Raw genomic sequence first — 12,148 nt, forward strand, 5'->3', positions numbered from 1 at the left:
AGGAAGGGTCCGGAGTGGGGGTGGGGGCGGGGGTGGGGGCGGGGCAGGGGGTGTGTGCGGAGCGCCCAGCGCCCAGTACTTACACGCTCCATCTTCATCATAGTTGCTGAGGTCAAGGTTAATTGTCCTGCTAAACTCTAGCACATTGCACCACTGGTCTTTGTTAATAACTTTATATTTTGATTGCTGATGGAGGGAAAAGTAATATGAATTACTGACACTTACAATTAACAAATGGCACTGTTTCAACTGCTGTATGAATCAACTTAAGAAAGTTCATGAAGGTTAACTCTTTCCATGTGAGGTATGTTAAGCACCAATCTAGGAGAAGGATGAGAGAGAGCAAGAGTAGAACTTAAGATGGCAATTTCCATTAGAAAAATATTATGAGGGCTCAACACAAAATGACAAGCACATCAAAGAAACATGATTTTTATCCCTAGAAGTGAAACTTCTAGACTGCAAAAGCCCGTTCATTAAAAAAAAAAAAAATTAACCTACTTCATAGAGATCCTGCAAGAATGAAAAGAGATAATTTATGTGAAGTACTTCATTCAGTGCTTGGCAGAAAGCAGGTGCTAACCAAAGAGCAGCTCCCATTAATAATCCCTGCCCTGATCAACATGCTCGCGGTCAAGTACACACAGCAGGGAGTTTCTCTCCGGGAACTTCTAAAGGCTACCAGCGGTCTCCGAACTAGGTGCTCTAGCCGTAGAAGAAAGTTACTGTTCTAATCATTCAAAACTTGAATCTGATCATAAAAGTAATAAATTAGAATACCCATGAAGTAGTTTTCCTATATTCCTCTCGGACAAGAAATATGCCATAGGTATTTTTTTTTTAAAGTACACAATTCAGGTATAAAGATTGAAAAATAAAACCAAGATTCAACAGTTTTTAAATCCTACCCACTAAAAATCAGGAACACTGGGAAACAATACGAGGACGTAAAAAGCAGAGAGAGCTGAGCCCATGGTTTTGAGGATGCAAATACAAGAGAAGCTCAAATGAAAGGCTCACTGTGTCCTTTGAAAAGAAAAAAAGCAAACTAATGGAAAAGAGAGAACAAAGCACAGACTACAAGTTTAACTTTTCAAAGCAACTCAAAGCCAACATCAGTCACGGCAACAGTGGAAGATGCTCCTGGAATCGTGCAAAGTCAGGCTTGCTGCAGCAAGGTCTCTCAGCCAAGAACTCCTCGCACCTGCGCTCAAATTCCGCTCCACTCGGAGAACAAGAACCTGTTTCTCCTCGTTTTCCAAAGAAAGCTAACGTTTCATGGGATGGCCAGAGAAATTAGAACAGATCATTTGTAGACACAGACTGTCATGTCAACACACACTTCTTACTGTAAAACTAATTTTGAGACCGGTCTCGAGGAGTCCTGCTTAGCAACGTTAAAAGCAATTTTTAGTAATAGTCCTCAAAGAATCAGATCAGCTGGACGTTTTTCTGGACCACTGCATAAAGTGAATTGTTATAAAAGATTATGGCAAGAGTGAAGCTGGAGTCAGGGTAGGGCCCAAGCTTTTCTCAAAGGCTCAGGACCCTCCATCCTTTTAAGCAAAGGGCACTTTTTAAGGGGTTTGGGTCTGGAGGGCCAGAAGGATGCCATCTGTGACAACCCCAGTAGCTCAAACTTATATCTCAGATACTTCCAGGTCCTACAGTATCACATGGCATCAAAACCAGCTCCTGATAACCAGCGGCTCAAAACGTCTGATCATTAATACTTAGAGCAAACAAACCACAGTGCAGTCAAGCGCTGGATTCTTTTCTAACGCAAACGTAAAGAAAATGGAAACTGAGGGAGATGCTGCCAGTGTGTCTAACACTTAGATTGACCTAGGTGCCCAGATTCTTGGAGATAAGGGTAGATAGCAATACAGGACAAACTTCTTTTAATAAGAAGGCAGATGGCTGTTTTTTTAACTTTTGCTTCATAAAAGCGGAAATTTATCTATAGCCACAAAAGAAAGTGAATCTTGTTTCACTACTGTTATACAGAGCAGGAAATCCTAACGGAGATCAAGTTTTTACAGTGGGGCAAGAGAGCAGAAAGGCCAGAGCCGTGGCTGTCTCAGCTGCACCTGCACTGGGAAGCGATGCGGCCCATACACCCACCCCCCACCCAGACACACCCAGAGAACACGGGCAACTGCTCATGGACAGCAATTACGTCACCATCAGTCCTACAGGCAGAAAAGTACAACAAACAGAAAATTACGTGAAATGGTTAAATTAAGTATACTTGGTAGTTCTAAGCAAGCAAACATACATTCCATAAAATAACAATTTGGTACCTCTAAGAATTGGTGAAAAACTGGAAAAAGGGGCCAGATTTTTCCTAATAACAGTCCCAACATGCACTTGGCAGTGTTTATGTCTAGGCTGCGCTGGTCCTTTTCCTGTTTAACAAACAAAAACAAGGATGAGCCAGATGCCCCCAAATAATAAATTCCAATAATCCAAATTTCTATTTCACTTCAACACAAAATTAGTAAACAGCGCATTTATCATACACCATAAAAACCCTGAACCAGGCTTGAGGTGGGGGGAGGGGGGGCGGTCAAACGCAATGGAAGGCTTAATCGGTTCAGTGCTGTATCAATTTACCGTGGGAAAGATTCATGTCAACTGAGTGATCGCCCTAATGCAAAATCGATTAGTTATGTAGTCATGGTATCTATGATTATTTCATGGGATAAAGAAAAATCTACAACTCAATCACTTGCTGTGACATTTATGATAATTGTCCAAATCAAAATTATTGACCCCAAAGCCCATAACTTAACTAAATGGAATTTAAAGGTTTCGATTTCCATGCTTAGGAATCAGATTTCCTTAAGAAAAGTAATTTTTTCCAACAATTTTATTTCACTGGTAAGTGTTTTTCTTGAACCTAAAAATGCTGGAATTAAATTCAACTCCTACTAAATGCTGGGGCTCTGGAGATTCTGAGAGGATGACCACGTCCACCCACCGGGGAGAGAACGGCCTAACCTACTGCAGTCCTCCTTACCTGGGGTTTATTAGATGTGGACTCTCTGAGCAGAATACCCCTAACTGGTAGCCAAGTGAAAGACAACATTTGATAAGGAAACCAGAACAGCAATATTACATAAACCTGAATATGGGCAGGTTAAGTTCAAATTCACTTCTATTTGCAATGAAGGATCCTACTTTCTCGTTCTCACCTTTCGTACAAGTTTCCATTCCAGAACTACAAGCAGGCTGTTTCTAGGTAAAGGGACAGAGGACCTGGGACCATAAGCAGTAACCTCACATATCCAAAGCTAGCCTCCTTGTGGTATTTTAACTACAGTGGAAATTTGCAAAAGTACTTTTTGACAAAGGGAGAGAGTACCTGGCTATCCCACTTGGGGTGGAATCTCAGTGTTCGTCAAATTAAGGGATGATGCTGTGACCACCACCGTCAGCCACGTATGCAGCCACACATACCTTCCGATCAAATTAACTGTTACCTCCAGGACTCTAACACTGCAATGCTCTTCAGTACACACAGAATTTCTGTCCATGACACTGGATTTAGAAGTGAAGGACTTGAACAATACAGCAAATGTGAGGGCCTCACTCAACAACAGCAAACAAGGCAGATGCAGATACAGGAAGATACTGCAATAGGTCTGTCTTTTGGCCCCCGTCGTAAAGCGTTAACAACTGTTCACCAACAGACCAGGTCAGATGGCTCCAAGTCACCCTTCTCCGTTACAGGCCACGCAACTGAGTCTGATGATGGTGGGGGCCCAATTCCACAGTTCCATGCAAACAGGTGGGACCTCCTTTCCACAGCGTTCTCTGCCTATCTCCTGGCCACGCGTATGGTCTTGCTCAGGGCCACGGGACTCACTCCCAAGGGAGAGGAGGACCGTCGAAAAGGTGCTCCCGAGACTGCCCACCTTCTGCCAAACACCTCATTGGTTTGCTGCCTTTCAGGGGCTCGTACTTCTGTGATGTGAAGTGCAAGCAAAGGGAAACTTCCTTTTACCCTGTCACATAGGTGTGGCAGACAGCAACAGCACACTACACTATAAAGCAATCCACACAAAATAAAGAAATAAATGAAATAACGAGTAAACTGTTGAAAACACACGCGGCACCACAGGACTGGGCCCCAAGTTCATTTGTTGAACAACCGCTCATGTAGCACAGGGCTGACGCCACAGGCATCCTGCAAACGCTTTCCCTCTGAGGAGTTTGTCATCATTCACTACACCTCAAGTCGCTAGTCTTGCCTTGATACAGTTGTGCCTTCTTCCAACATCAATGCCTCTGTCCCCATCACAATGGACATACACTAAGGTGACAAAAAAAAAAAAAAGATACAAAGGACCTGGACAGACTCTTTGCAACAATATAATCATCTGACAAACTGATGATCATGAAGGATTTCAGTGCATGTGTTTGGCAGTGATGCCAAAACATGGAGGAAAGGCATCAGACTCACAGGACCGGAAGCTGAACAGCACTCACTTACTCCTGCTCTGCAAGGGTGCCAGCCAGCAGCTCGCAATCACTAACACCATCTTCTGCCTAGCAAATAAGAGAAAGATATTATGGATGCACTCACGGTCTGAACAGTGGCATCTCGCTGATAACCAACATTGCCGGTGGGGGGATATGACTAAGTGCAAATGACCATGACTGGAAACACTCAAAATTCCTGGGAACAGCACAGTTGAGAGTTCCCACAGCACACATCTCCTAAACAGCAAAATTGGACACGCCCAGGGAGTTCTCGGACAATGATCCTAATGGCAGTCTCTGCAAAAGGGTTCCCTATCGAAGGTGAAATGAATCTTCTAGAATGCTATGAGGCAGCCGTCCACATCATGGGCAGTATTAAAAAAAATCACCTTAACAAATTCAAGGAGTACAGCAAAGACATACAGAAGCTCCTTGAAAGAAATTAAATAGTACACCGTCAACACCGACCCTATGACCCTCTGCTCCTGGAGCACCAAGGAGCAAAGGACGGATTTCTGCATCTCAAGGTCAGAATCTAAGCAGGAAGTACCTTGAGGCGGACTGTCAAGAGTCAATCAGCACCCCCGGAGGCCCATCAAGGTTCAAGGAGAAGAAATGAAACTTCCCTTCCTGCCTACTCCTGACCCAAGATGTGCAGGTATGTACTTCACGCACTTGCATTTTCTTGGATAACAACTTAAAAAACAATTTTATTTTTCAAATAATAATGGGAACTGAACAGGTTCTATACACCAAAGATATACTAACTCCCTACAATACACAACTAGATTCTGCCTTGCTGTCTTCCTGAAACACAGATTTTAAAAGAGCAATTACAGATGAATCAGGCCTCTTAGTGGGGCAGCCATAAAACCAAAGGAATGTACTCTGAAGATATGAGGAAGTTACGTGTCGTATATGGAATAAATGCATTCCTCAAGCTAAAGTCTAACAGCAGCTAATGCAGAAAGTGATGACGGTTTATTAAGTTCTGATTTAAAGTTCTAATATCTATCTATTTATATACTTTTAATATATGTATATATATGTACATATATATATAAAGTATCTTTGTTTATGTAAGACTGTTCCAGTATAAGTCTCCTTGTAAAATGTGAAAATTAAGCATTTTTTTCCTTAAATGGCTCAAATGACTTAGCAATAACAGAAACAAAGCAGTTTAAATATGTAAATATGGTATTACAAAATGAATCTTCCAAAACCTAGGTGTCCAGATATGCTGTATCAGAGGTCCCCAACTATTCCAGATGATCTATTTCCAATTTTCACAAAGTGTTAATAGCTTAAGACTTGTATGTGAAAAGGGGAACCTTGAATTATTAAAATTATAAAGAAAAAAACCTTCAAAAAATCCCTAAGATTTTCGAGACTGGATGAACTCAAGAAACAATATATGTGACCACAATTCACAAACACAAATGGCCAAGTCAGAAACTGGTATGTGGAGCTAAAAGGCCTAAACTGAAGACCTACGATACACGTCCTGCAATTCTTATTTGACACCATAGGGATTACAAAAAATAAAGAGAAAACACAGTCCTCCTTAACACAGTTACCTAAGGAAACAAATGCAAGGTAAAAATAGCGCTAAAGAACTCGAATTTTAATATGGTTCAGTTTATAAAACTGAAAATACAATAAATCAGTTTTTTGAGGGGGAGTCATTTTTTTTTTAAACGCACATTAAAAACAAGCAAAAAGTCAAAAACCCCAAGAGTGCCCTCCCATTGGGAAAAATGAAATGATTTTGCTCTTAGAATTTACCTAGAATTCATTTATAGATAACAATGTTTGCAAGGCAATTACTTATTAATTAAGCTAAACCATTGACAAAGATTCTATGACTGTAAGCACTACTCTTAGAAAAGTCATTATTTGAAACTCGAGGTCTGCAGACAACCTGAAGAATGTCAGTGTAGAATAATTCAACAACTATTCCTAATTCTATGGCTAACTTTTATTGAGAACTTCATCTGCACCAAAAATTGTTAAAGGTGCCTTATCCTTAAACTCATTTAATACAACAACTCTATTAGGACAGGCGTTATTATAACGCCCACTTTATGAATAAGGAAACTGAGGCATGGTGAGCTACATGAAAGTCACTAAGTAGTAGAGATGAGACTTGACCCAGGTAGTCAGGTGCAAGCCCGAGCTCCTTGCTGAGTATCACAGCACTTCCCTGAGAAGGAATGAGGGGAGAGAAGCTGAAATATTCAGAGGCGTACAAGTCCAATTAGCTTTACAAATGGCTACTGAGCAAACGTGTCTGACCTAATAGCCAGAGAGTAATCCTAAAGACAAAACTGACAAGACGTTCAGGGTAACGAACCTGGGATTAGCTGACTACACATTATTCCTACTTTGGTCCTCACCCAGGACCACCTTCTGTTTTCTTCCTAATCCACAATGAAAACAGGAGAAAAAAGGGTGTGTGTGTGTGTTGTGGGGAGGGTGGTGGTGTGGAGAGGGAAACTAGACAGCAGTGGTGCTTAAGCACTGAGAAACTGACCCACGTTAGAGGAGGAAGTGGTTCCAGTGATTGCAAAAGATTCAGGTTTAGAGTTGGGCCAAATTCTCTGCCAACACGGGTTACTGAACAGGGCCTGGAAAATTTTCCTTAGCAAATTCTACAAGTAACCCTCATGGTTGTTTCTGGTTTGCATGGAAATGATTCAGCCGCTGTTTCACTTGGAGGAAGACCACACGGGAGCTTTAGTTTGTGTGACTTCTGCCATCTTTCTGAGGCACCCTCTTCCTTGGGGGGCATCCCAGAGGCACTGTTTTATTTAAAATGAGTCCACACAATGACACTTGTTTATATAATAATATTGACATTGGGGGGAAAAATCCCTTCTGCACAAATTCCCACTTGTATGAAAGAACCGGCCATTTCAGCCCCTGAATGGGTGTCCCACCACCTTCCTCCACCAAGACACCACAAGATGGTGACAGTTTCAAGGCAGGGAAGGCAGTACGGCTCTGTGAGAGCCCCGTGCCGTCCTTGTGCTGCCCCCTCCTCTCTGGCTCTCAGTCTCATCATCTGCATAATGACAGCACTGGACCAAGTGGTCTCTTACGGTTTCTTTCAGCTCTGAAGTTTCACAATTCTATGACATCCACAAGACTATAAATAAGTTCAAGTCAAAATAAAATTAGAAGAAAAATAATATAACTTTATAGCCAACCACTATTTTTAATTGGCAACAATTTTGAAAGTGAGGGAAAAATAATCACACCCATAGGACTATATGATCTTGCTGGAGAGATGTCAAAGAGGTCATCTTATCATTTTCTGGTACTGTATCATAGTTTCTTTCCCGGTATATTAAAGTACAATTGAAAGTATTTAACATACGCCATTGTTATTTACAACAGGGAACATTCAGGATGTTAGAACTATAAGAGAGCTTAATTTCTATTAAAAACTTGATTTTAAAAGGTCTGCTGTGTTAATTACACATTATTACCTCTAGGAGCCCTTTTTTAGTAGAGAAAAAAATAGGTATTAGAGGGGAAAAAAGAGGAGATGGAGTTCTGTTTCCAACCAAGGTGGAGTTAGAGAAATCAGATTTCCCCTTTCACTTTGAAAAACCAGAAAACTGGACCAATTATCTGAAATGCTGGCTGCCACACACTGGACAACAGGCAGCATAGGATCATGACCGCTGAGAAAAAGGAGACAGGATGGAAGCCCCAGGGTGATCCCAGTTCATTGTCTGGAGGCAGGCTGCAGGCCAGAGCATAGGAGGGGAACCCAAACCAAGGCCAGTGGTCTTGCTGAGTTGAAAAGGACAGAGGCTGTAGTTCAAGGAGGCAAAGGTGACCATAATTTGTGGGACAAAATACCAGCAAGGCGGGAGCTACACAGAAAAAGATCTGGAGATCTACAAAGTGTCTCCCTAGTCATCGGCCAAGGACTTATCTGTGTAAGTGCGAGAGGAAACTGACTGAGTCCAGGGAAGGCATCACTCACTGCAAAGGAGTAAGCTGAAATTCCCAGACCTCCCATGGGCTACAGTGGAAAGATCTAATACACATGGCCTTGGGAAGAATCCTCAAGAGTCTTACCAATGGGGCTGAATCATTCCAAAACTGAAGGCTGCTCCCGACCAGTCCTTTCAAAGGATCAATCTGGTTTCAAGTAACGATAACTATATACCAGGAAAACGTTTAAACTGAATCTTATTTAAAGGAATACAACAAAACCCAGGAACCAACAACATCCAGCATCCAATCAAAAAACAAAAAAACTACTAGGAATGCGAAGAACTTGTAAAATACGACTCATAATCAAGATAAAAATTAAGGAATAGAAAGAGACCCCAAAATGACAGATGTGATGGTACCAGAAGACAAAGTTGTTAAAACACCTGTTACACTGGCTAGGATTAACCGCAGAATTAGAAACTGCAGAAGAAAAGGTTAATATTAGCATACATAGTAAGAAACATTAAAAAGGTTAAGGGGGGACCCCAAAACTGAACATGGAATCACTGGCTTGTGGGACAATTATCAAGCATCTAACATAGGTATGACTGCAGTCCCAGAAAAACGGAAAGGGAGAACAGAGAAAATACTGAAGAAATAGCAGCTGACAAATTCCCAGCTTAATACAAACTGTAAGTCCACAGATTCAAAAAACTGAACAAACTCTAACCAGAATAAACATAAGGAAAATTATGCCATGACAGATCATAATCAACTTGCCAAAAAAGGAGAAAGAATAAAGGTAGTTAGAAAACAAGACACTATGTTCAAAGGAAAAATGAACATCAGACTTTTCCTCAGAAACTATGTAAGACAGAAGACAAGGGAAAGAGATTAAAGAAAGAGTATTAACAGTCAATCCATAATCTTTTATCCAGAGAAGCACCTTCCAAATCAAAGGCAAATTAAAAGCTTAGAGAACTCATCACCAGAAAATCTGTACTATGAGAAATGTTAAATGGAATTTTTTAGGCAGAAGGCAAACGATACCAGGATGAAATGTGGATCTACGCAAAAGAAATAGCACAAAAGTGGTTTACAGAAGATATTCTTGTCTATTTAAAGCAAAAATGATAACGATGTGTGCTATGGTCTGATGTTTGTGGCTCCCCCTTAATCCATATGTTGAAATCCTAACCCCGAAGGTGATGGGAGGTTCCGCCTTTGAGCGGTGGTGAGATCATGAGGCTGGAGCTTAGTGCCTTAGAAAAGGAGACCTGAGAGCTCCCTCTTCCCTTCTGCCACGTGAGGTTACAGCAGAGAGCCATCTAAGGATCAGGCTTCAGGCAATCACCAGAGACCTAACCTGCTGGCACCCTGATCCTGGACTTCCCAGCCTCCAGAACTGCGAGACACAGATTTCTGTTCCTTATAAGCTACTTAGTCTCTGGTCTCCTGTTACAGCAGTCCGACAGACTAAGACAACATGCTGTGAGATTTATGGCATATGTGCAAGTACAACGTACCACAGCGGCAGCAGAGAGCATGCGAAGGCAAAACGAAAGTCTACTGTCATAAAGGTTCTTACATCACACATAAAGTGGTATAACACTTTTAGGGGATTGTGAAACTTTAAAGATGTAAAGCCTAGAGCAACCACAAGAAAAACGAAACAGAAAGGCAGCTATTAAGGCAATAGTGGAATGGAATGATTAAAATGGAATCATTTAAAAAAACACCTCAATCCAAGGAAGTCATGATAAAAGGGAAAAAGGAACAAAACAGATGAGAAAAATAGGGGAAAAATATTATAGGAGATGTAAATTTAACCATAACGATAATTACATTAAATGTACGTGGTTTAAGCATCTCATGACGGATATTGTCAGACTGTCCATATGCTACTTATAGGAAATTATATCCTACCTAAAAGAAACCCACTTTAAACATAAAGACATGAAGAGGCTTAAATAAAAGGGTGGAAAAAGACAGAACATGCAGACTTTAATCAAAAGAAAGCAGGAATGGCTACATTTGTGTAAGTCAAAGTAAATTTCAGAACAAGGAATATTACCAGAGATAAAGAGACATTTCATGATGCTAAAGGGTCAATTCTTTAAAAGGGTGTAACAATATGAACTGTATCTAAACCTAGTATTCTCCACTTCAGAATACATGATATAAATGACAGGAGGAGTACAGCTGGAGAGTTCAACATTCCTCTCTTGGTAATTGACAGAACCTAGAAGGCAGACATCGGGAAGGACATAGAACACCTGAACAACTATCAACCAACGTGACCTAATTGACAGTCATAAAACACTGCACCAAACAGCCTCAGAACACTCATTCTTTTTTTTTTTTTTTTTTTTTTTAAAGATTTTATTTATTTATTTGACAGAGATAGAGACAGCCAGTGAGAGAGGGAATACAAGCAGGGGGAGTGGGAGAGGAAGAAGCAGGCCCACAGCAGAGGAGCCCGATGTGGGGCTCGATCCCATAACGCCGGGATCACGCCCTGAGCTGAAGGCAGGCGCTTAACCGCTGTGCCACCCAGGCGCCCCAGAACACTCATTCTTTTTATGTGCTTTACACAAAAAAACATTCATCACAGCAGATCGTATTCTGGACCACAGATCAAGTCTCCATATATGTAAGTGAACTGATATAACACAGGGTATGTTCTCTGACCACAACAGGATTAAACTAGGTATCAATAGGAGGACTACTTGGAAAGTCATAGATACTTGGAAAATAACACCTAACAACACATTTCTAAATAGCCAATGGGTCAAAGAAGAAATCACAAGGGAAAATGAAAAATATTTTGAACTGAATGCAAATGAAAACACGTACAATATCTCAAAACTTGGGGGATAAAGCTGAGCAAACCAAACCAAACCAAAGGATTCAATAACAAATCCATCTTAGCGCCCATTTTAGCCGAACTGAATCTATTTGGCAATGAGCAAATATGGGTGGTAGTTAGTCCCCTTACGTACAAAGGCTTATGAATTCATTGGTAATGCTCAGTGAAAGCAAAGAGCTCTGCTGGCTGTTACCGGGGGTGCAAAGAAAATGCATAATCCCTTGCTCTGTCAGAGAACATGAAGGCCCGTATCTGAACTCAACAGCCCCGCTAGAGGAGGCAGCAGGGCCATGCAGGGAAGACGCACGACCCCCTCCAGGGCGGGAGGCCCGGAGACCCGAGCTGTGGGCAAGTGGACGTGGGTGGCTGGGCCCAGAAGCCCAACACGGGAGAGAGCTGGAGGCGTGCAAAAGGGGCTCCGGGCAGACGTCCGACAGGACGAAAGGCAGTAAGCAGAAAGGCCAAAAAGGCAGGCAGTAGGTTCAGTGAACAGCTGACTGGACTTCACCACGACATAGGCGTCCTGTGAGAAAGGAGCCCGGAGTGAGCTTCGGCCTGGACTTGGGGCCAGAACCTGGGTTTGAGCCCTGGATCTACTGCTGATGAACAGTGTGACCATGGTGCAATGTCTCTACTCCCCTGAGGCCTGCTCTCCGCCTCCATGAGGCAGACTGAACCCACCCCCGCTTGTCACTCAGAGAGGCTGGCGGGGCGGTGGACAGCGCACTGAACACATGGTGAAACACGACGTACCACGAAGGCATGGGGACCGAAGGCTCTACTGAGCTGGAAGGTGGCCCCATGACCCTGGGCGAGAAGTGACAGAATGTGGAAACAAGG

General features: G+C 42.2%; 1 protein-coding gene across 4 annotated transcripts in view; it reads right to left on the reverse strand.

Annotated features, from left to right (window-relative positions):
• Nucleotides 1–12,148, reverse strand: part of DCUN1D4 (defective in cullin neddylation 1 domain containing 4) — a 79,150-nt gene that overhangs the window by 3,397 nt on the left and 63,605 nt on the right. For 3 of the 4 annotated variants that reach the window (XM_019799841.2, XM_011225244.3, XM_019799842.2), the window contains 2 exons: nt 2,304–2,408; nt 84–186 (listed from right to left, as the gene is read on the reverse strand). In XM_019799841.2, coding sequence (XP_019655400.1) covers nt 84–186; nt 2,304–2,408 — 208 coding nt within the window. The remainder of the gene's footprint in view (nt 1–83; nt 187–2,303; nt 2,409–12,148) is intronic. The other variant, XM_034671831.1, reaches the window with a different exon arrangement.

This window comes from Ailuropoda melanoleuca, chromosome 11 (assembly GCF_002007445.2).
Source record: "Ailuropoda melanoleuca isolate Jingjing chromosome 11, ASM200744v2, whole genome shotgun sequence".
Lineage (NCBI taxonomy): Eukaryota > Metazoa > Chordata > Mammalia > Carnivora > Ursidae > Ailuropoda > Ailuropoda melanoleuca.